Genomic DNA, 26221 nt, shown 5'->3' with positions numbered 1-26221 from the left:
TCCCCCATACTCCCTGAGTTTCAACAAAGTCTTTGACACCAGCGGAACTGGAGGATAAACATACAGAAGCCCTTGGCCTCAATGAAGGGTGAAGACATCTAAGGCTAGCTTGCCTCATACCCTGTACATGGAGCAGAAGAGGGGGACCTTTCTGATCCCAGGAGACATGAACAGATCTACCTCTGGGGTGCCAAAAGCCAGAAGATACATATTGCCACTCCTCAGTCTAGGGCCATTCATGGGATTTTAAAGACTAACTCAGTCTATCTGCCAACATGTTCTCCATGCTGGCCGGATAAGTGACCCAGAGCACCATCCCCTAAATGATGGCCTAAGCCCACAGCTGAACAGTCTCATAACATATAAGATACAAGCTCATACCTCCCTGCTTGTTGAAGTAATACATTGATACTTGATTGTCCATTGGACAAGGGCAACTTTGTTGGACAGTCAATCTCTGAAAGCTTCAAAACACCTGGAGCTCCTGGAAGTTTATCTTATACTAACATTCCTGGGCGGACCAAGAGCCCCATGTGCAGAGCCCAGTGACATGAGCTTACCAACCCATGTTAGGACAATATGAATCTGAGGAATTTGGAAAGAAACTCCCTGAACCAGATTAGAATTTTCTCACCATCAGTACAAGAAGACCCTTAGTGGCGGAGTGATGTGGATGCAGTCCCGGAGATCTTGAGTAGCCTGTATCCACTGCAACCTCAAGATTCATTGGGCTCTTCTCTTATACAGATGTGGCATGGGAGTAACATGTACTATTGCAGCCAAGTGGCCCAATTATCTCAATAAGAGCCAAACTGATATCTGCTGACTCTACTGGACCTCTTCTGCTACAGCCAACAGGGTGGTAGCTTATTGTTGTGGGAGGAAGCCTGAGTTGTGTCTAGCAGTGCTCCTATAAACTCCAATTAAGGTGACAGGCAGAGATGAGACTTCGGGTAGTTGATGATGAACCCTAATAACTCCAGCACCCAGAATGATATGCACATTGACGCCTCTGTTCCTGCCCAAGATGTGCTTCATTCCAGCCAATCATCCAGACATGGAAACACGTGTATCCCAGCCTGTTCAGGGGTGCCGCCAGCTTGGCCAGTCATTTTGTGAAGCCACATGGGGTTGACAAAAGCTCAAACTGCAGAACACGATACTGGAGATTTCAGTTTCCCATTATGAATCTGAGATATTTCCAGTGACTGGGGAATATATCAATGTGAGTATAGGCATTCTTGAGATCAAGAGAGCATAGTCAGTCCCCTTTTTGGATAAAAGGGATCAGGGTGCCCAGGGAAATCATCTTGAACTTTTCTTTCTGATAAATTTGTTCAAAGCCCAAGGATGGAATGCAGTCCCCCTGTTTTCATTTGAATCAGGAAGAATTTGTAATAGAATCCCTGTCCTTTCTGCCCTGATGGAATGGGCTTGACCACTCTGTCTGCAACATAAATGGGATGGCATCCACCATGAACCTCACAAAACCTGCGAAGAAGAGGTCCTCAGACAAGATTTTGGTGGGGAGACCCACTGATGATCTATCATCTGAACCATCATCAGAGCACCCACTCCCCCAGGAGTAAGAGGATTACAACCCATGCAGCTTGCAGTAGAAGGATCTCTGAGTGGTCTGTCCCCAGCCAACAGGTTGTTGACCGGTATAGTTGGATGGTGGGCTTGGGACCCCAAAGACACCTGTCTCTTCAGGGGTCTTTCTCTACTGAGGAGTCAGGAATTACCAGCAGACTGTTTGCTGCTTACTCTGACACTCCTCCCGATCTTGTTGACAGATCGAACATGATACTGATGCTAGTGCCTGTGCAGTGCTGATAAGCAGGCGCTCAAGAAATGACTGAACCACTCTTGATGCCTGCAATGGCTTGTCACAGAGATTCTGCAGCATCTTTTCCACAGCCTGCTGAATATGTCTTTTCAACTCCTCCTCAAAGACTGCCAATGCCAACATCGACTGGGAGGCAGGAGTGACCAAGAGAAGGATCAGTGGCTTATATCAAGTCTAGTGGAGACCATATCTAGTCCTCTGGATTCTTGGAGAATAAGCTCTCCTCACCACGGGGCTGCTTTGGGAGGTCTTGGCAACCATGCTCCGCACCGTGCATCAATAGGGACCATTGCAGATGTTTGGCTTTCCTCGATGCTTGGCATGGGTCTTCCTCACAGCTGAGGTAAATAAAATTCAATCTGAGGCCTTCTTTGACTAAGGGGGAGCTGGGTGATGGCCTGTTTCTGGGCTCCCTATCAATCACTGTCACTGAAGGAGCTGATGTCCCCCACCCCGATGTCGAGGACTTTACCTCCATGCGTTTGACTCTGTGGTCCATTGATTTCAATGTCTCCAATGCCAATGGATCGGTCTTTTGGTGCACAAAAAGGCATGCCAGCAAATCTAAGCGGAACTTGCATCCTTTTGGGGCCTTTTCTGTGCACTTGCAGCAACCCTGGATGATATGCACTGCCCCCAAGCAGAGTACACATCTCTCATAGGGATCTATGATAGACATAGTCCTCTTGCATTGAGGGCACCACTGGAACCACGAAGACCTGGTGTCACAAAACAAAAGGCAAGCAAAATCAAATTTGATGGAGGTGATAGGCCATGGCCAGTGGGCACTGACAGAAGGGAACAGCTGTAAATGAAAACTTACAAAACTTCAAAAAATCTAATTAGGGATACTATTGGGAAGACCATGGGAACCTGCATTAAATGGAGAAGAGAGAAAATAATGAGAAAAACTTGAAAAAGCAATACAACTCGCTGGGGGAAAAACTCTCTGAAGTCCAACTATGACCACTGGGCTCCACAGTAAAAGAAAGAATGAAGGGAACCCGAGTGGATGCATGGTATAATGCATTCTATGGGCATGCTCAATGAGGCTCAGTCAAAGTTCTAGAAACTCTGCCATACGTTTTCCATGCTGGGCTCCATCAGATGCTGTCATCCATGTGTGAGAACTGTCATCCTGTTTGTCATCAAAGAATGCATAGAATATCTGGCTAATGAAGTAGTTTGTATGGCGTTTCTAAATTGTTTTATGGTGAACATATTCCCACAGATGGGATCGATCAAGAAAAAATTCCATGTTCATCTTTACTGTCTTATCTCAGTTCATTCCCAGACACTATCAAAATAAATGCCTCTGCCAAATAAATCATGAGCAGGTATGGCCTTCCTCTGTTGACAAGAAAAATAATTTTTTTTCAGACCTCACTTCATTATTCTTTTTTTATGCCTGAGTCATTTTAATGCCAATTACATATAGTTTTTGCTTGGTTTTTCATATCTTATTTCTCGCTAGCTTGCACTGATGACATAACCATAATTAATCTGGTTTTCTCTGGCACTTGTAATTGTGCTGAAATCTTATAAATACAAGCAATCTATTTTTTCAAATCAATTTCTATTTGCTACCGAGAAGTATGGGCAAATGCAATACTGTCAATCAATTTGAAAAGCATGCCTGTACATCTTAGGCAAAAAAAGATCAATTGTATATATGTTTGAGACAGTATGAAAACTAAAATGACTTTAACTTAGGGTAAATTGGGTTGCACTATTTGATTTTAATTGCTGTTTGTCTTTTAAAAGTCTGTCTCATCTAATGCTGGGTTCTAATTGCTAACAAGGTTACCCCCTGCAGATATTTATGCAGTTGAGAGGAAATTTCTCTTTTTTTACTTTTCCATTGCTAAGCAGGAAAGAAAAAAAAAAGCACTGGAACACTCAGTACTAATTATTTGGCAGCTTGGAAACTCTGGATCTCATTTAGTAAGCATTTTTACCATTGACACAGAATGGGAGAAAAGCCTTAGTAAATCAGGCCTTCTGCTTGCATTTCTGTTCCATTTTAACCACATCACAAGCATGTAGGGAATGACAACAAATAATTTAAAAGGGCAAGCACTTGAAATAATCAAGAAGAAAACATGAAAAACGGCCTTTCTTAAGAAATGGAACTTTCTGAAGTCAGAGATTACAAAGCAAAGAAAATATATGCTCGCAGATAAGTGTTCCTCACGCATCCAAATATCTGTGCTAGACACAAATGTTCTATTATATATATATATATATATATATATATATATATATATATATATATATATATATATATATATATGAAAGTCTTAATCAACCTTTGTCTAATACAGTATTTCACATCTGTGCCCTGTTTAGGCTGGCAGAACACAAATTCACAATTCAGGATTTGTCCTTTTCAAAGGAAGAAAAGCTTGAGAATCAGGGGAACACAGGATGAGAGTTAAAGGGGAAAGTCTTAGATGGAACCTGGGGAAATATTTCTTCATGAGAAAAATTGTAAATCCTTAGAACAGTCTCCATATGGAGGGAGTAGAGGTGAAAAAAGTGCCAGATTTTAAGAAAGCATGGAACAAGTATAGTGTGAGAATGAGGAAAAGGATGGAAATGCCAAGGACAGAAAGAATATCGTGTATGGTAAGTGGGGCAGGACATAGAAATGGGCAGATTAGATTGGCCTTATGGTCTTTATCTGCTGATGTGTTCTTTGTTTTTTCTCTCTTCTGGGAATGTTTTGCAACAAATAAGCTCTGAAATACGTTTTTGATGAAGGAAGACTGGTGTGGTCACTAGAACAGCTAAGTCATAGTCATTTTTTGAACTAAGAAATTACTTTCTGAATTATGCTACACAATTAGGGTAGCCCTGTCACGGAAAAAGGCAGGCATTACAGAATAATGTTACTCAAGCAAATTCACCCCAGCTTAAGGAAGTATTTTAAAGAGACTCATCATGGTGTGGTACCATAAAACTATGCAGATGTCTCATGGAGATGTGGGTGGCTAAGTGTAGGATTCATTCCCCTCTCTCATATAACTCAATTTGAAAAGAGCAAAATAATTTGTGGCAGGCACTGTTCAAACTCCAGTTTCCAGCCCTCATGAGACAGCACTGAAAACATGTTCAGTTGAAAAAGAACAAACTCACCCAGAAGTAAGGCTGGACATGTGTATTAAAATCCGGATCATATGGAAATTTCGCAAAGTCCGTAAAATAATTCCTCACTGGATATACTTGTAAGGGGGACTCACAATGTGCCCCTTACTGTTAGTATTGCCCCTTATTAGTATGGCAATAATGGCTTCCACAGGCCTGGCTGCCAGTAGTGATGTCAGTGTAGATAGGTGTGTTAAGCTTGGGAAGTGTCCTAAGTCTGATACAATTCCACTTATGCCCACGAGTAAAGGGGGAGGTGAAAATAGTGCTGGTAGTGTCTTTCCTTTCACATGGAACTGGTCTAGAGGAATTGCCCTCTCGCAAAAAGAGACTATGCTTGGAGAAGAAGTGTTCCTGACCAAGGAAGTTGGATCGGGTCCAAGGTTGGGGGCTCCCGGGTCTTTAGAGAAGGAAAAGGTCTTGGGGTGCAAGTGAGTGAATTCATTAGACATGTTGCTGTGGAATGTCCAACCTCTGAAGGCCCAAGGAAAAGGGGAATTTCTTCAGACAGATAATGAGATATCCAGCTAAGAGTTAGCTGGATAAATGGAGGAAATATTCAAAAGTCAGCATTTAGCTGGATAACTTCTGACTTATCTGGCTAAATGCATCTGAATATGGACCTCTATGTTACACAATTCCATACTCAAAGGCAAACAACAAAGCTATATAAATAAATTAATTGCCTGAATCTCAAAGAAACAAATGTATCAGTTAAAGCAGAGAGAAAAGAGAAGTCATAAGACTGATATGCTTTCTTGGGAGTTCAGGATTCTAAATATTTCTGCATGGATTTTAATAAACACATATTTATGTGCTTATGTAAATGTAGTTTCAAAAAGTAGTAACCCAAATGTCTGTGACATTGTCCAAGCAGCAAACTTATTGCAGTCTTTTATCTGTTTTGCTATATGCCCATTTGACAAGTTTAAATGGGAGGGAAGGATCAGCCGACTTGCAAATGAAAGAAGTGGGTGACTCGGCCGATTGAGCATTTATTTTCACTTTTGAAAATAGGGTTTTTTCTATGGATAACTGTCTAAGCAATGGGACATTTAAATCCAGCTGTCTTTTTTTAAATTCCTAATCCAAAATGAGGTGGAGATTGTAATTCTATTTCCTACAAGAAGAACAAGATTAGTAAATTCAGAATGATTTGAGAAAGAAGTTTTAGAATCAGGATGAAAAAAATGCCTTGATATTTTCAACTTAATCTGTTTTAGGCTGATTAAAAAAAAAGAAAAAGGCTGAGATGCTAACTTTAAAAGAATTGCATGTGAGCTCATATTCACGTGCATATGGGCTCACATGCACATGTGCATGAATTTTGCAACATAACACCGACCTCAGCAGTTGGTGTCCTGAACCTCATGGTCCCAGGCTCAGAGCTATGTCCTGCAACCTGCTTGCGCTTCCCAGCATCGTCTCCAACCTGCTCTTCTGCTGCATCCTACTGCTCTGTTTATGGGCCCGAAGAACTATCTTTATAGACCTAGCACCCAGGATTCCCTGTGACATGGACTGATAACATCAACCTACCGGCCTTAATACCAAGTGTCCGAGAAATGTAGAGCAAAAAGCTCATATTGGCTAGCCTGGCTGGTTAGGCCCTGCATCTTTCCAGAAAGCTGCCTGATTCCATCTGCCAAACCCTGCATGGAGTTTACCATATATATATCTCTCCCAGACCTACCCTGAAATGCAGATCTGCCAGCAAAAAGACTATATTGCTCTGTGTTCTATTACACATCAAGGATCTTTTTGTATTTGAATACTCTCAAACAAAAGCCTACCAGCTGTGAGCTATCAGGGATTCCTTGGTATTTTTTTACCTTGCCCCTTCAACCATCTCCATAACCAGTAATCCACAAGCACCCTCACACCAAAAATATTCCAGTCACTCATCAGAAATTGTCTGCCATAAGAAGCTGGTTCAGATCTGTTAATTTAATCAGCTGTTTCAATGGACAAAGGGTTGGATAGAGTAGAATAAGCAGAAAACCATTAGAAACTAGCACACATTCAAATAACTAAGAAGTAGAAAGTATGAAAACAAGAATGATGTTCCATATGGAGAGAAAAACTTTATTACATGACCAAAGGACCAGCCTAATTATTAATTCATCCAGGATCCTGTCAATTAGGTATTCATCCAATAAATACCTTGTGTAGATAGAATAGCAGCAGGCTCCATGGCACTAGGGACAAGCAGGTCTGGTCCAGGTTTTTCCCACATTGCAAACTGTAGGCAGAAACACTGGACCAGATCCTAAAGTCCCAGAGTTGATGGATCCAGCTGTTATCCCAAAATATAGGCATTATACTTTTTAAAATAGAATATACATACATAAGGGTAGATTTTAAAAGGGTTACACACATAAGTTATGCGCGTAACCCTTTTAAAACCCCCCTGCGTGCGCCGAGCCTATTTTGCATAGGCTCGGCGGCGTGCGCAAGCCCAGAACGCACGTAAGTCCCGGGGCTTCGCTAGAGGGCGTGTCAGGGGGCCGGCGCGACGTTCGGAGCATTCCAGCGGGCGTGTCGGGGCATGGTGCTGGCCCGGGGGCGTTCCGGGGGCATGGCTGAGGCCTCCGGAATAGCCCCCAGGTCGGGTGATGGCGCGCCAGCAGCCCGCTGGCGCGCGCGAGTTACGCCTGCCTGTAGCAGGTATAACTTTGTCACCAAAGGTAGGGAGGGGGTGTAAATAGGGCTGGGGGGGTTAGGTAGGGGAAGGGAGGGGAAGGTGGGAGGAGGCCGAAGGAAAGTTCCCTCCAAGGCTGCTCCGATTTCGGAGCGGCCTCAGAGGGAACGGGCAGCGCACGCAGGGCTCGGCATGTGCAAGTTGCACAAATGTGCACCCCCTTGTGCGCGCCGACCCTGGATTTTATAAGATACGCACGGCTATGCGCGTATCTTATAAAATCCGGCGTACATTTGTTTGTGCGGGTGCACTTTTAGAAAATCTACCCCATAAGGTATATGTATTTACGCTGGTAGTAACAAGCATGTGTTTATTTGCTATCTATTTTTATTTACACATGTAAAATTTACTTGATTATAGCCTGCCCATTTACACATGTAAATAAGCACAATTTACATATACATGTGGGGATAAGGGGATGGCTACAACTGCATGTCTTCCTACACGCATCATGACACAACAGAGTGGAGCACTTGTGAGAAAGTACAACTTCCTGCCAAGGGAGGTGGATCTTCTTGTCCATCAGTTCATGAAGGTCCAGCATTTTCTGTATGGCCCAGGAGAGTGGGCTCATACAGGAAGGAGCCACTGTGGAAGAAGATTTGCCAATGACTGAATATCATCTATTACAACAAATTCAGTATAAAAGACCTGAACCACAAGAGGTGGGACCTCTGATGTCTCACTGTGAAGAAGCAGGCCAAGACGAGAGCTGAAGGTTCTGACAGCCAGGTCACCTTCACTGCAGCAGAATGTGTGGTGCTGAGTATCATTTTGGATGCATCTGTAGAAGGTGTTGGCCACTTTGCCACTACTCAACTTGAAGGGCAGTAAGGTGAGTATTTTTTCTAGGATCATCAGATAAAGTGTATGAATGTAAAGATTTTGTATATGTTTTGTACCATACATTTTTATACATGCTCCTCATCCAGTGGAGGTCTTGGGCACACAGGGAGGGCCATGCAGCACCCCAGGCCTCATGACTACCCTGGGGTCCTGGACTTGGGGGAAAGAGTAATGCATTTACTTATTTATTAAAACATTTGTATGCCATATTATCCATTGTTCTAAGTGGCTCACAACAAAACATTCAGAAGTACAATAAAACATTAAAGTTAGACAAATAAACATAAATTCAGACAAAAATAAAAACATTAAATACAGTAAACAGAAAAAACTATAAACATAAACCAAAGTCACCAGCCAAAAGTTTAAAATATTCACAATCACCCCTACAGATGACCATCATTATTTACATGGGCTTTTATTCCACTAGAGATCTATCCTCAATATGCGCAGCACTATACAAACCAAACAGCAAAACTCCTTCATTGTCTCTCATCTAGTTATGGAGGAGAAGGGGGCAGCTACTGCCAGTTACTTTACTCCTCTCAATCTCTATCCTCTATTGCTACAGCCTCCACTACTTGCAGTGCCTCACTGCCATCCCTAATCAATATCTTCCTCATAGCTCCAGGAGCTGCTCTCACTTTCTCTCCTTCCTTAGTGTCTCTCCTATCCCTTCCTCAGTCTCTCACAATTCTAATCCCAGGCACTCACTCATGTTCTTCTGTCACACATTGTGGTATTACATGTAGTTAATGCAATGATAAACACAGATATTTTTCCTGCTCCTTTGACATTCTTTCCTATTTAACACTCAGAAAAGCAGGTTTAGCACTGATAAAATTAAAGCCCAAATTTTCAAAGCCCATCGCACACAAAAACCAGGGGATACGCGCATTGCTGGGCCATGCGCACACTAAGCGCATTTTAAAAATGGCCCGGCCATACGCATATCTCCCAATACGTACAGCAGTGCCAGGCTCCTTGAAAGGGGCAGGCTATGGGGAGGGGCCCGACTGGGACAGAAGCCATTAGGCCCTGTTCTGGGAAAGCGCACACCGGCAGCCGGCCAGCGAGGTGAACTTACTCATACTTGAAGGAGCGGGTAAATTCTAAAACAAAAAAAATTACGATAGCTAGGCAAGGTTTAGGGATCAGGGAGGAGAGGGGAAAAGGGAGGAAGGCTAGGTAGGGGGATAGGAAAGTTCCCTCCCAGTCCGCCCCTTAATTGGAGTGGACTGGGAGGGAACTGGTGAAGGCCTGATCATGTCGCCACACATTTTTTTTTTTAAATCCCTCACCTTGCGCGCATGAGACACCATCCGCCTACAAATGCGTGCACTGATATTAAAATCGGGAGTGCATGTGCATGCTGGAATTGTATTTTATAAATTGTGTGTGGCGACGCACGCATGTTATAAAATGGCCGTGTCCATGTATGCATGCCAGGAACTGCACACACATGGACACACATGCGGGCCTTTGAAAATCTACCTCTAAGCTTTATTTGTCACATCTTTATTAAACAATAGTTTATAAAACATATTGCAAAGTTATAATTGATTGTCTGACCTGGCAACTTACGCCAGCCAGGGAGCTGGTGTAAGTTCTTAAACAAAGGGAAAAAAAAAGGTATGAGTTTTGACCTTAGGGTCTCTAAATTAAGGCACCTAGAAAAAAATAGGCTATTAAATTTAGTGCCCAGCAGTGGAAATTTTGAATTAGGAAAACATAATGTTTTGAATATTAACTTCTACCTTTATTTGACATTGAAGTTTATATCCATTTTTTTCTACTAGAAGAAAAGACACCAAAAATAGTTGATATCACATTAGAAGGCTGATGTACTAACATGCAGAATTTCGCAAGGTCTGCTTTATTTATTTATTTATAAAATTTATAGCTCGCCTATCAAACATTCCTAGACAAAGTACAATAAAACACTCATAATCATATAAAAATACATCAATAAAAATAAACAAAACAATAAATAATCAAAATAAGAACACAGACCCAGAATAAAGCAACAATTTTACAAACATGCCACTTTGATATAAGATAGATGGATTAATACTGACCATAACCAAAATTCATAAAAACCTGCTAAACAACCACATAACTTATATAACTGCTCACATTTAAATTAGTATAATAACATAAACCTTAGTCTGGTTAAAATAACTATATCTTGCTAAAGGCCTGCTTAAATAAAAATGTCTTTACCTTTTTATACAGAACTCAGACCAAATATCAACAGGTAGGCTATTCCAAGGTTCTGAGCTGGCCACTCCAAAGGCCCATTCACGTGTCTCGCATAAACTTGCTTAACAGATGGAATTTCTAATAAGTTCTTATATTGGGATCTCAGTGATCGAGTGGGAGTATAAACGTTTAATAATGCTCTCAAAAGATTGGCTCAATTGAGTGTAGCACTTTAAAAATCAATATCAATATTTAAAATTTTACCCATCTAAAATTTGGCAACCAGTGTAAAGATGTAAAGATGGGGGTGTTGTGTTGCATTTTTGAGAGACCAGTAATTATACATGCTTCTACATTTTGGGAAATCGGAAGGGCCCACATTATCAATTTAGAAAGCCCAAAAAGACTGAGTTGCAATAATCAAAATTGTTTAAAAGCAATGCTGTTTAAAACCAATGCTTGAACTACGTATGCAAATTAAAAGGTGACAAATAAGATTTTAGATATAGAACAATGCGAAGTTTATAAAAAGTGTTTTGAAAAACGTTCTTAATATGAAGGTTAAAAGAAAGTATAGAGTCAAAAATCACTCCCAATTTACATGCCTGGTGGCAATAGGAAATATATGGCCATCAATTTCAACAGAATCAGGAAGATCATTCTTGGCATGCCAAGCCAGAAACTGAATTTCAGGTTTTGATAGATTTAAGTATTATCTATTGTTACGTAACCATTGCATAATGCAGTTGATTACTTTTCTGATTTTTTCCAAAGCAGAATCCATAGAGTTAACCACAGGAAAAGCAAACTGAATGTCTTCAGCATAACACAGATCTAAATCAGCTAGAAGTTGATGGAGAGGTCTCGTATAGATATTAAAAAGGGTGGCCAAAATGTCTGAACTCTGAGGACTCCTGTAGGAAATGGTGAGCAGGAATAAAAATGCCCACCCAGCTACACAGTCTGGAAGTGGTTTGTGAGGAAAGATTGAAACCAACTAAGCACATTTCCACATATACCAAAAGTCTGTTAACCAGGCCAGCAAATAGTCTTATGTATCAAACACTGAAAATATGTCTAAAACAATATCACTGTCCAATATCGAACCCTCTGAAATTTGTCAACCCTAGCAAGCAAAAGGGTTTTAGTGCTGAGCCTAGATCTGACGCCAAATTGTAAATTATCCAACAACTTGTATCTAGTCAGATGATCATTGGGAGGTCCATAGTCAGTGCCCTTAGCCAAATACGTTTTGACTTATCCAGCTAAGTGGTGGTGGTGGCTGAATATCTGCCTGACATCAGCAGCCACCACAAAGCTGGATAACTACATATCTGGCTAAATAGCCAGCTAAATGCTAGGTGGATAAGTAGCTGGATAAGTTATCAAGCTAACTCCAATATTCATTTAGCTGGATAACCTATCTAGATAAATCTGGTTGCACTGGAGACCTGGGTAACTAGCTCAGCTAGATAGTGGCTGAGTATGGTCCTCTGGGTTGTTTGTTAACTACACGTTCCATGATTATTGAGAGGAAATGTAGCAAATAAATAGGCCACTAGTTAAATCAATCAGGGTCTAAAGAAGGCTTTTTTAAAATCAGACTCATTCTTGCTACTTTTAATACCTCAGGAATATAACCCTCAGAGAGTGAAAGATTCTCTATGGAGGTTTACACTTGTACATTTTTAGAATACGTGTAGAGCACAGATTTAAAGGACAAGAAGATTTGTTCGGATGACAAATGGCCTGTAACAACTCAGATTGAGATACTCTAACAAATTCATCCCACTCAATCCCCAATCCATAATCAATAGGTGTAGCTACCATAGGTACAGAACAAAAGCACTTTTATGCACTCATGTGCACATTTCTCTTTTTATGTGTAAAGCAACTTTGCAACATTTTTGGATTTGCAGTTAGTAAATGTATGCTCATTTTTTGGGACAGAACACTACATCTATGACTTTATGATCAGGATACCAGAAGATAAATTCAAAACAATCCAGGAATGCAAGACATTTGAAGCTAAAATGACCAAAAGTTTTGGATCTCTCTTGAAAGGACTGAACTGAGGCTTGAGTTTTTAACTAGTCCTGGGGGAATTCTGTGCTATTGCGGAGTGCAGAATTTGCACAGAATTCCCCCCCTGCACAGAAAATGGCAGAGGAGACCCCGGTATGCCACGAACGAAGCACGCAAAGATGAAGACCCCGGTGCACTGTTTTAGGCCCCCGTATGCTGTGGGACACGCTCCGCTCGTGGAGAAGATGAAGGCCCTGGTGCGCAGTTCGTGGCGAAGATGAAGGCCTCAGTGTGTCGCGAACAGATTGTGCTCTGCTCGCAACGAAAATGAAGGCCTCGGTGAGAGTGAATGTGTGTGTGTGTGAGAAGAGAGGGAGAGGGGTGTGAGAAAGGGGAGGGGTGTGAGAGAGGAGAGGGGGAGGGGTGTGAGAGAGGGAAGGGGTAAGAAGGAGAGGGGAGGGGTGAGAGAGAGGGGAGGGGGTATGAAGGAGGGGAGGGGTTATGAGAGAGGAGGGGGAGGGAGGGGGGTATGAAGGGGGGAGGGTGAGAGCAGGGAGAGGGGTGTGAGAGAGGGTGTGTGAGAAAGCAGGGAGAGGGGTGTGAGAGAAGGAAGAGGAGGCTGAGAGAGAGAGCAGGGGTGTGAGTAGGAGGTGTGAGAAAGAGCATGGGAGGTAAGAAGCGGGGGGGGGGTACTTGAGTGTGGGTGCCAGAGAGAGGGACCCTGTATGAGGGGATGTGTGTGTGCGAGTGTGAGGGAGCCTGATTGAAGGTGTGTGTATGTGCACTAGAGAGAGAGAGAGCATGTGTGTGAGAGAGGGAGGGACAGAGGGAGCCTGTTGAGGGGCCGTATTGAGAACGGGGTCAAACTCAGGGACTGGAGATAGAGTGGAAGGGGTTGAGCCTAGAGGTAGAGGGGAGAGATACTGGCAGGTGGAGGAGTTGGGGCCTGAAAGGGCAAAGTGGCCAGGGGAGTAGGAAGAGCGAGTGGAAGGGACACTCTTACAGTGAATTTCTAGGCAAATTCTGATCAAAATATTTTAAATTATGCAGCTCTAAGTAATAACTTTTTTCTGTATTAATTTAAAATGTAATTACTTAAAGACTGTCATGTAAATTGTGTTATTTTGACTAATATAAAGTTTGCAGAATTTAGCAGAATTTTAAGTTTTTGCACAGAATTTCCCCAGGAGTAGTCTTTAACTCACTACCAGACATAAAATCCTACCGTCTCTCTGTGACCTGCCTACATTCTAACACATCAACCCCTTTCTTTTTATGATTCACTTGTAGTTTTTGGAAAAATGTTATCTTTTTCTCATTCTATTGTTGGACATTAGGGAAGGACCGTCAACTCCCCAAAAATGGTTAAGAAATGAATTAAGTTAATTGTAATCCATGTACATATACATAACAATATAAATAATCAAAAACAGAATTATAAAAAAAATAAATACATAATACATCAATATAAAAATTCCTATTGAAATCTGACTCTCTTCTCACTTTCACTAGAGAGCTGGAATAGACTGTATAAACTAAAACAATTATATTGCAAATACATTCCCGAAATCCACATATTAATAATACAATAAGCATCATTAATAGGAATGTGAAGCCCCAATTTTTTATTTCTATTTGTTTGTTTCTTTGGTTTTTTTCTGGGAGAGGATGTCATTTTGATTTATTTAATTTTTTTTTATTTTTTTTTGTTGGCAAACCGGGGAAATAACATTAAACGTGGAAAAAAAACCTAAACCAAAAATAAAAACCCAAACCGATTAAAAATGTAAAAACAGGCCTCCAGTGATCCTGCCTAGGCCTTCCTGAGCCCCAGTGACTGTCACTCCCGAGCCAAGAATACTGAGCTGGACTGGCCAAGGCTTGCTTGGTGCTGGGGCCTACCCAATACTGGACCCTAGCCAGGTGCTTCTTCTGTTTAAATGTGCTGGGATCAGGGAGCTCTCACCCCATCCTCCATTTCCCCCTTTCAGAATTCTTGTTGAAAAAGGGCAGGAGCGATGCCCACTCACTTCTGCTTAGGTCCCGGTTCTTTAAAAATGGTGCCATCTGCCTGGAAGATGGCACCGGTTGAGTCATTTTAGCACCATCCTCCAGCTGGATGGTGCCATTTTTAAAGTACTGGAAACTGAGCGAGAGTGAATGAGAATCTCACATGCTTTTTTGAATAAGAATCCAAGAAGGGGGTAAGTGGGAGTCAGAGTGGGAATTCCTGAAAATTTTAAATGGTGGTGGTGAGGGTCCCTACCCTCGGCCAAGCTGGCTCCAGGCAGGCCAGATACGTTTTTTGGCACAGAAGTGGGGGGGGGGGGGGGAGGTCACAGGGGTCTGGAGAGGTCCAATCTGGGCTGCCAGAGGCTCATTTCTCCCCCATGAATACAAGTATACTCAAAAATTGTTAGTTATTTTCATAGAAGGCTATGTTCAGTTTGTTCCATTTGGAAGGAACTGAAAATGGCCTCACTTATTGCATTTTTGGCATTCATTTGAAATAATAATGAATATAAATCCTGAACAATTCCAATCCTAATATCCTACCCCTATCATTAATAATAGTGTAACAATCCTGGCTGCTATGCAGCCCTCCTTCCTGTAGGGGCCCTCAGTGGGCTGCAGTCTGAGCTGCACAGGTGCCTTGAACACTCATGAGGAGCCCTGCCACTCCTTTAAAACCTGCCTAATAGTTCCCTGCCTCATCATCAAATCTCCATTGGTTCCTGCTGTGGCCATCTTAGTGCTTTACCTTGCCTTGTCTAGGTTCCTGTTTTGCTTGTGCCTGTTTAGCCTTGTCCCTGTCTGTTTGTTTCTCCAGCACCTGTATGGCCTCCAAATGGCCCTCTTGCCTGCATTCTGTCCTTGTTTGTCTGATTACTGTCTTGCCCTGCATTCTGTTTCTATTGCTTCCTGCCCTGGTCTTGTCCTGTGCCTGTCTAGCTCTGTCCCTGTCCTGACCTTGGTGTTTCGCTTGCCCTGCCCCTGTTTTGTCTTGTTCCTGTCATTGTCCCTCTGGTGTCTTGTCTGTCTGGTCCCTGCCTTGCCTTGCACCCTGTTCCAGTTTTCTCCTGCCTTTTCTGGGTGCTTATTGTCCCTGTTCCTGTTTCCTTGTCTGTCCTGGTTCCTGCCTGCCCTACTTTTCCTGCACCTTGGGCTGACTTCTCATTGCTGACCAAGCCTGACCTTCGAAATTGCTTAGCATGCTGCCAGACCAGACTGTGGTCCACCTCATCTCTGCTTGAACCCCTGCTTCAAGTGCACCGCCAGAAAAGACCTGCCGGCCATCAGAACCTACGGGCTCAACCCAAGGGGAAGGTAGCTCATCAGGCAGAAGATTTTGCACTGCCCTGCTCTTGAGCCCTGCGCTGCTCCTGCCTGGAGATCACCTTTAACCGGCCTGCATGGCTGTGACAAATAGCTAACAAATGGACAAAAAAGAGGAGGCTAAACCATCTCAAGTCCCACCCCAAATCTTTATTTCTGTGTATGAAGGGTAGATGTATATATTCTTCTCTTCCTGTTGTGAAAGAAGATGGAAGTAATCCTTACCGATTGCCATCGACCCTGGCTGGCATTTGTCCAGACTTTTTTTTCACTTTTGTTACGTAGTCCATAAGTGTGATACAGAATCAGAAGGAGTGCGCCTTGTGATAGTTCATGATTAAATGTTACTTGGACACACACATGGTGCTGGTCGCACTATTCAGGCCATATGGATAAAGACCATCAATGATAGTGTATTACTATTTGATTTTTCTTTGTATGGGGATAATTTTATAATAGTCCGACTACATGGTTAGGAAATTTTCTGGAAATTTTATGTGCATACTTTGAAAATCCAAAAGTAGGCATTTAAGTCCAAACTCCTTTCCAACTCCGTTCTCAGGACGCCTCCATTCAATCTGGGTAAACTTACACATGAACGGGCCTACCAAAGTAAGTTTACCCACATATTTGTAAAAAAAAAAACCCCAAAAACATTTCTGGGGTAAAAAACAGTTGTACTTGTGGCTATGCCTTTGACAATTGCCCTCCCTGTGTTTAGTATATAAGAAGCTTTGGACCTCTAGTGCTAGAGAGAGGTTCAAACTAGAGATGTGCATTCATTTTTCATGAATTAGACAATTTCAACAAAATTGTCTAATTCATCATGGTTCGGGGGAAAAATTCGTAGTTCGTGTTAGTGCGCGCTAACTCGAAAATCGGGTCCGACACAAAATAAAAAAAGCGAACCGTGGTAAAAACGGAATTTCCTGCGGGGGCCCGAAAACAAACCGAAAGAACTAAACAATGCACATCTCTAGTTCAAACCATACTGTTGTTTTATGTATCAAATGATTTTTTCCCCCTTCGTATTCTGACCTTTCCACATTTTAGTGTAATTAACATATTTTCCTTAGCATGCACCCTCTGGATTCACTGCAGACTATACTTCTTGGTAACAGTGTATATTTCCTATATTAAACCAGGAGTTATAACAGACACAAATGGCAATGGGAGATTATTAATTTTATGTAACCTTTCTGTTTTTTCAAATATTTTAAAGTTATCTTAAAGTTAGGGAGCTAGTAAAACTCCCAATGTCAGTACTGTGTATTTAACTAACCTGTGAACTGCAAAATTTATGAGAATTTAAATGAAGATAGTTGTAATCTCCCATGAAACCTTGGTGGACTGCATCACTATTTACAGCAGAAATGGTTTAATAAAAAATGGCTTCATCCTTAACATTGGAAGGCAGTGCTGTAAAATTGATGACATCTTACTGTAACACTTAGCACCCTGAAGAATACCACAGACTTTTTTTTCCAGCTCTGCTACAATCACATCAAAAACTAAATCAGAAGATTTAGTTGCACTTATGTTTCATTATCTTTATGCTGCAGGTTGAAAGTAATTGTTGAATAAATTAGCATCAGATCAAAAAGCATGAAATTAAGGACACAAATAAAGTGAATTTCAACATGGTAAATTAAAACAAGTAACCACCTAAATTAACTGAACGGTGATGGTTACCTTTTCCAGTGCAGAATTACATTTTCAATTTACACAGAAGAAACCACATAAAATGACTCAAGACAACATTAGAAATCTATTTTTAGCCTGTATGCTCATGAAATCAAGCAAAGTGGCAATCAAGTATAATAGAGTAAATGTTTTCCAATATGCTATAAATGAGCAGTGGAATGTAGGATAGGAGTTGTGACGAGAAGGAAGCTATAGTTAAGTACAATACTATGGGACCTGATGAACTAAGCATTTTTCCCTGTAACATAAAATGGGATAAATACTTTAGTATATATGGCCAAGTAGGTCTTATTTTCTTAAAAAACAAAAAATTAATAAATAGAAAAAAACTGTCAAAGGAAATGTATGGCAGAAACCTTCTTGAAAATGAGCTCCCACATATTTTTTAAAAGTGCACCCACTCATTATCTACTTTTTGTTTAGCAACCACTACATTATGCTACTCCTTTAAGATATTTATCGGTGGTGTGCAGGCCCAACATTTTATTTTATTTTTGAAGGTTTTTTTTTTTTTCTTAAATCTCCAAATCATTGCGTTTAATGTTTATTAGCTTACGTACCTTAACCAAAATAAAACAAACATTTAACGCCTCCCAAAAAGAACAAATATAAATGAAATGTTAGGGAGCCCCCGACCCCCAAATGATGCTGGAGCTGGGAACTACCCCGGTCCCCAATTAACCCAACCAAGGGTTCTACTGGAAAACAAATGGAGCCGCAGGAATGCCCACGTGCATCCTGCCTCCTCTAAATGGCGCTGGCTGGCCCTGAGACCAGTGCCACGGTGCCATCAGATGGCGACTAAGGGCCAGCCACACCATTTTCTTGTAAGGCCGTATGTTTGTATTGCCAGATAATGGCACTGGTGGGCCCTGAGACCGGCACCATTTTAAAGTCATTATGGCACCGTCTCATGACTGACCGGCACAATTTTGAAGACAACACTGATGGGGGCAGGAGGTGAGTGGGCATCACTCCTGTACCTTTCACTCTACTGTGGACCCCCATGGGAGGCATATGTGGGGGAAGGGTGATTCCTGGACCCAGTTGATTTTGAGAGGGAGGGGTTGGAGGAGGCAAAACACGGAGCCAGCTCCAGGCCCGACCTGGGGCAGGCTCTAGGGCAGACTACAGGTCCCCAGGGCAGGCCATGGGGCTGGCTATATAAGGATTTTCTTTTCTTTTTTTTTTTTTTTTTAACAAAATGAAGGAAATCAACTACATTTTTTGGTTTTACTTTGTTCCATTTTGAAAATTTATGAAATGACATAGGAAATGTTGTTGAGATTTCCTATTATGTTTCTACAAAATACATATCTCTACTCTTTACTTATGAGCAGCAGTTTTTCCATTGTCAAGCCTGACGTGACTCTTTCACCTAGTTCCTCTATTTATTTATTTATTTATTTATTTTTAATTTTTATATACCGAAGTTCTTGTAGGGACTACAAATCACTCCGGTTTACATAAAACAATGAACTGCCCAACAGAGAGCGGAGCTTTACATAGAACAGTAGAACATATGGAACAATATAACTAGATGACAATTTAACATAGTGATAAATAAATATTATAGTTTAACTGGTAATACTAGATGACAATTTAACTAGATGACAATTTAACATAATGATAAAATAAATTATAGTTTAACTGGTAATACATAAAAATTATATTATTTAATATTATTATTATTTAATACTAGATGATAAATAAATAAATTATTATTATTTAATACTAGATGATAAATAAATATTATAGTTTAACTGGTAATACTAGATGACAATTTAACTAGATGACAATTTAACATAATGATAAAATAAATTATAGTTTAACTGGTAATACATAAAAATTATATTATTTAATATAAGCAGTATAACTATTTAATGTAGAATAAAGGCGTATTAACAGTGCCAAATATATATATAGAAATGAATTTTTTGAACTCAAAGATAGTTGTTCCGTTGCAGAGTCTTAAAAAAAAAGGACTTGGTGTGGTGTCCATGATTAGGAGATACCTAATATATAGGATGTCTAGCAGTTAGCTATGAAATAAGACTTTGGGATGTAATATTGTAACATCCCGCTTAAGTTAGTTGGGAAAATATGCCTATGAGTTACATCAATTTTCAAAGCGGATTTACACATATAAATCCGCTTTGAAAACTCTCCCAACAAATCTACCCACTGATACTTTCACATAATTAAATCTATGTAGAAATGTTTCAGGAAAACGTACATCTGGTCGGTAACTTTCAAACCAGCATGCATCCGCACATACGCCGGGCTGCGCCCAGGTACACAGCCATTGCATGCATGTTATTAAACAGCCTGGCCACGCGCACATGTGTGCCAAATTTTAAGTGGGTCCACAGAAATCCCACTTCTAACACATAAATTGGGGGATTTAAAATGGAGCATGCGCAGACGCCATTCCCAGTTTTATCAGATTGTTCCCAGTTCACCCAGTTAAGAGACAGGTCTGTCAACTCCCTGGTTTGAGAGCCTTCACACCCCCCCAGTAAGCACCGACCTTTAAACCTCTGTAGATCTGCCTAGTTTTCTTTAAATTTAAACTTATACGGCATCCACAGTAGGGGCTTCGGTGTGCGCCGGGTTGCATTGGAATTTCCGTGCACATCTTTGGTTTACACCCCAAAAGCAACCTTGCCCCTCTCACACCATACCCAAGCCCCCGCCCCTTTCGGAAATCGTTGGAGATGTGCGCACTGCAGGAAATAGGCTTGTATCTCGGTGACTTTTAAAATCCTCTAGGCGCGTCTGACTTCTTAGTGTATCTCCTAATTAACTGGTGCGTCGGGCTTTTACAATTCACTTCCTACTTTGTAAAATCCAAAGGTGTGTGGGTGTAAGTGCAAACCCCTACCATTTCCTGTCCCCAGCAATTCTTTCACTCGGCTTGGGTAAACTTACATGCAAATTTATTTATTTATTGATTGATTGATTTTTATATACCATCGTTAGGACATAGCCAAGTAAGTTTACCCACATAGGGGTAGATTTTAAAAAGAGCACATGCTACCTGGTGCGCACACATGTATGCCCGATTTTATAACTTGCAGGTGCAGCCGCGTGCATGTTATAAAATCGGGGGTCGGCGCGCGCAAGGGGGTGCACAATTGTGCACCTTGCGCGTGCTGAGCCCGCTTCGAACCGCACTGCCTTCCCCCGTTCCCTACCCCCAACCCCACCTTCTCTTCCCCTACCTCCCCCCTACCTTTTTTGAGTTCTTTTTTTTGTTGCTAAATTTACTTCAGCCCTGGGGCTGAAGTATGTTGCACACTCCGGCCAACTGCGATCCCAAGCACAGCGGCAAACAGCCACTAAACCAGGAACCAATGACCACGCCCCCGCCCCTGGACCACCCCGCCCCAACCATGTCCCTTTTTGCAAGCCCCGGGACTTACACGCGTCCCCGGGCCTTTTTAAAATAGGCCCGACGCGCGTAACCTTTTTAAAATCCAGCCCATATTGAGTGCAGACATTAATAAAAACTAATTTCTTTAGGTACTCCCTTTTTTTTCCCAGGGAAATGATTTTGAAAGTTACTTGCCCTATGACAAGTAATAACTTTCCCAAATAACCTGCAGACCGTCTTTAGGGGACTTTCTGTAAGTTAGAGTTGACATCTAGGTCAATTTTTTCAGAGCACATTTATGATTTTACCCGACTGCATGTGTAGATTTGTAGTACCATTACAAATCCGTGTTTGAAACTGGGGTAAAACTGGATCTCTCTGTACGTAAAACCCCCCCCAAAAAAATAAAAATTGAGCCAATTTTTATTCTTGTTATTCTTATTTTTGCTATTCTCATTTGCTTTTGTGTTGCATATTTTAATAATTTCATCTGTAATAGCACTTCTTATATGGAATCATAATAAAAGACCTATCAGCCTCTTACAGCATCTTCCATCACACTAACATAGGAATTTATTGAGTATGTTCAAGGGTTGCTACACATCATTATCAATGACCCCATAACTATATTCAGTTCTTATATTTCAGAGAGGTAATTGCATCCCGTGGATTCTTACTGCCTTAATAAGAATAAATGGGAATTCAGGTTATGAATTATCCAAATTTGCTAAATTTTGATTAGCCCTGATAAGATTATTTTTGGCTACATCTATGTGAATAAGTCACAAAGAAGATATCCCATATCAAAAGTTTTCTTCTTTTTTCCCATTTTGAGAATAAAAATATGGAAAGACAGACTACTTTCTAAATTCAGACAAAAATTGCAGCTTTTGCATTAGTAATAAATCTTAGTGTAGACCTTTCGAACTGATAGGATTGTACTTTTCTCCTTGTGAAATGAGAAAATGTCAGAAAATCCCATAAGTAATAAACTCATCAACTAAACAAATCTTTTAATCTAAACAGAAAACTGAAAATGTCATTTGATAAATGATTTTACATACTTTTCCCTTCCTTTCTCCAATAATCTGTCTTGGATTATGTGAAATCTCAACCCATTTTCTGAGTATTCAACCACATCAAAGCTGACTTCAATTCATGCCGTGTTAGCCTGAAATCACTGAATTAAATAAGCATACTCACTCTTTAAATTTTTTAAATAAGTAGCCCAAAATTATTTTCAGGTATCCTGTTGATAAGCTTCTAAAGAAACAATGCTTGGTACCTACTTTTTGTGACAACACCCTCCAAGTGAATAATGTTGGGATGATCAAACTGTCCCATGATACTCGCTTCTCCCAAGAAATCTCTCCTCTGTTTTTCAGTGTAGCCCACTTTTAGAGTCTTGATTGCCACAGAAAATTCTCTTTTACTAGGCAGTTTCAAACGTCCACTGCAAACTTCACCAAATTCTCCTTCAGAAAGATCACGAACAAACCACAATTAACAATGACAACAATGCAAAGACAGATCATATGCAAACTATATTTTTTAAAGATCTGAAATCTTTAACATTATTTAATTTCCGCTACTATATATAGAAACAAAAGCATATACAATTAATGGTATTGGAAGTTCTTGGAACATTAATGCAAGTTGAATTATTTTTTCTTTAAATCAGGTATAACTTATCTGCATACCTGCTCCAATAACTCTTTCAATTGTTATACACGAGGCATCTATCTCCTTGGCAAATTCATGGACGGCTTGATTGGGATCCTCATAGGTATGTGGATCAATATAAGTTCTTACTCCTGGCAGCTTAACTGAAAATATATCAAAGATGAAATGGTATACAGTGATAAAGGAATTCAATATCAATTGAGCATGGCCTTTTTGTTTTAACAAATGCAAAAATCAAGTTGTTTCCACTTTTTTCATACATTGTACAATCTCAGTTGTAAGAGAAGTAAATGTAATTTCTTAGGCAATCTAAATGTTAGTTTTGCGCTTTGCATACATACATGGGGGTTCATTTACAGCAAGCTAGCACCAGCGTGAGAGCCATAGCTCTTTATGTAATGACTCAATTTACAAGCCTGCACTGGGGGCTAACAGCACTGAAAATAATGGCTTATGTACTAATAGCGACTTAATAACAGCTCTTGCTCGTCTAGGCACAGCAAGTAGATAGACTGCATAAACATATTTACAGCTAAAGTTGCCACTGCCTATCCCTCTTTGTCTATTAACCATTGAAAATCAGGGACCAACTTGCTTGCAAAAGTTATACAATTCAGTCCTCAACTTTGAAAAGGTTTTGTATGCAAAATTTGAAGGTCACCATATAAAACCTGTTCAAGGGACAGGGCTGAGGCCAGCAGTGGCATTAGACTCAGTCCCTTTAATCAGTGCCTCAGTGGTGCTGCATATGACTCCTTACTGCCTCTGCAGTAACAAAAAGCAGGTGGTAAATTTAGCACCCATCAGAGCTGAATGGTATTTAACTCCAGTGCTTTGTGGATGAGTTGATAAATTATACTCATTGTTTTTATCTGCGAACTCAGCTTAAAAAGTGGAGTTTTCATATTTTAGTAAAGAAAAAAATAATAAGAATAACAAGAACATAATTCTTATTTCTCTGTATTCAACATTAAGTTATTAAATGTCAGATATGATATAAGAACAAGGTTACATTTCTGCAAAGGATTTAATTATGGACATCATATATGTCCAACTATTGGTTTGATTTTACATGGTTTGCAATTTATACTCTCTCTCTCTCTCTCTCTCTCTCTGTGTAAGCACACTTTTCTAAGAGAATGTTTAATTTTTCTGCTTTTGTAATCCAAATGGTTTTATGGGGTCAGATGGCAGGATACTGAAACCCCCTCCCCCATACTGTACAGTTTTCCAATCTCAGCCAAAAGGCCAAGAAGGAACCATTTTCAGATGATGGATCAGACACTAAAACTGGATCTCGGTGAAAAGGGTGAGAAAGATATAATAAAGATCCCCTGCATGTGCTTAACTGCACACTGACAGTTATTATATTTGAATGCAATGAGCTTTGTTTGCTTCTCCCACCAGTTCTGATGCACCATTAATTCAAGATCGGTACTGTGCTTCATTTAGTGAGAGAGTGACACAGTAGATGACAGCCGGAAAGATCAAGCAGCTCATCCAGTCTTCCCAATTATTCCTGTAGTGTCCATACAGCAAGGATATGGCCCAGCTGCCAGCATTTTCCTCATTTCTATGTTATCAGTTTGGGCAGATATTGGGGTCTGTGTGGCTCAGGAGAATGGTCACAGCATTACAAAGGTCTTCACTTCTAGACTGTTGGTTCAAATCCCAGCTATGTGAAATGATGGAAACTCTCAGGCCAGTTCAATGGGGTCACAGCAGATGTGCTCACATCATGGTTTCAATCAAATTCCTATGAACTTGTGAATTCTGATGCACACTCCCTCACTGATTTGTAACAAGAGCATGATGAGAGAGATCTTGGGAAACGGGCATAAAGAAATCTGGTTAGTTACTTCATCCCAGCACCCCTCCCTTCCCATATCTAAGCATAAAGCAGTGTAATAACCTAGTTTGCTACTAATAATAGTGTGGCTGTTGTCTGAACATCCAGCATTCTGCTAGACAGATTTATTTATTTATAGGTTTTTTTATACCGACATTCGTTTAGTAACATCACATCGGTTCACAGATAACTTGAAATTAGCAACAGTGCTTTACAATTGATAAACAGAAAAGTATATTTAGCAAAACAGGTTGATGAACCAACGTGATTAAACATAAAAGGTGGATTAACTGTGTAATTAGAGGGTATAAAACAGTGTAGAAAGGTATGCAGAAGCGAGATACAAGTATAATCTACAACATTGCATAACTTAACGTACAAAATCATGAAGGAAGATATCAAGTTGTGGAGAGTTAAGAGTATAGGAGAGGAAGCAAGCGCGCAGGGTTGTAAAAATGTAAAAGGGAGATCAGGGCAAAGATGCTGATTTCTGTATAAGGTAGGTGGCTAGAAAATTAGAGGAAGGCGTGCATGAAGAGCCATGTTTTAATTTTTGGTTTGACTTTTTTTGTGCATGATTCTTGCCATAGGTCGGGGGGCATGGCGTTCCAGGTTGCTGGTCCTGCTATGGACATGGCACGTTCTTTGGTTGAAACGTGGATTGTGGTTTTGTGTGATGGCATGTGTAGGGTGGCAGGGTGCTGTGATCTGGGTGTGCTGGAGGGTTTGTGGAAGTACAAAGAGTTGTTGAGCCATTGCATTTCTTCAGTATGTAGTTTTTTGTGTATTAGCGTGAATGTTTTGTATTGTATTCGCTCGGCAATGGGGAACCAATGTAGCTCTTTGAGGATGGGTGTAATGTGTTCAGATCTGTGAGTGTTGGTGAGTATGTGTGCAGCAGCATTTTGCAGCATCTGAAGAGGGAGAATGGTCAATTTGGGGAGGCCACGGAGGAGTGAATTGCAATAGTCTGTTTTAGTTAGGATTAATGATTGCAGGACAGTGCGAAAGTCTCCTTGATGGAGGTAGGGTTTTAATTTCTTAAGTGTATGTAATTTGAAGTAACAGTCTTTTATCGTGCTGTTAATATGTTTTTTTAAGATTTAATTGATTATCTATAGTGACTCCGAAGTTTTTAACGTATTGTACAGATGTGATTGTAGTGGATAGGGTTGGGGGGGGGGGGTGTCGCACTAACGTGATTGTGCGGTGGTGAGATAATCATGAGTTCTGTTTTATCTGTGATGATGGCTAGATTAATGCTTGTGCTAATGGCTTTGAGTGCCGTATCCCAACTTTTGATCTGGCTACATAAGCACCTCTGTCTCTGCTAAGTCTTCCAGCAATTACTGTATTATAGCCTGACAGACCCAGCTGTTAGTTAAATCTATTACTGCAATCTAATCTAAATATCTACCAATACTAGTATGGCTATTGCCAAAAATCTGGCCTCTTAGGTCTACCATGTAGCTTGCCAGATAGATCCTACTCTACAGTTGCCTG

General features: G+C 40.8%; 1 protein-coding gene across 1 annotated transcript in view; it reads right to left on the bottom strand.

Moving 5' to 3' along the window:
• Nucleotides 1–26221, bottom strand: part of EPHA5 (EPH receptor A5) — a 744210-nt gene that overhangs the window by 98203 nt on the left and 619786 nt on the right. The window contains exons 10-11 of the mRNA XM_029600878.1: nucleotides 22887–23012; nucleotides 22476–22661 (exon numbers count right to left, since the gene is read on the bottom strand). Coding sequence (XP_029456738.1) covers nucleotides 22476–22661; nucleotides 22887–23012 — 312 coding nt within the window. The remainder of the gene's footprint in view (nucleotides 1–22475; nucleotides 22662–22886; nucleotides 23013–26221) is intronic.

The sequence above is a fragment of the Rhinatrema bivittatum genome, chromosome 1, assembly GCF_901001135.1.
Source record: "Rhinatrema bivittatum chromosome 1, aRhiBiv1.1, whole genome shotgun sequence".
In the NCBI taxonomy this organism is placed as follows: domain Eukaryota; kingdom Metazoa; phylum Chordata; class Amphibia; order Gymnophiona; family Rhinatrematidae; genus Rhinatrema; species Rhinatrema bivittatum.
Note: the sequence above shows the minus strand (reverse complement) of the source record. Positions and strands in the feature narration are given on the sequence as shown.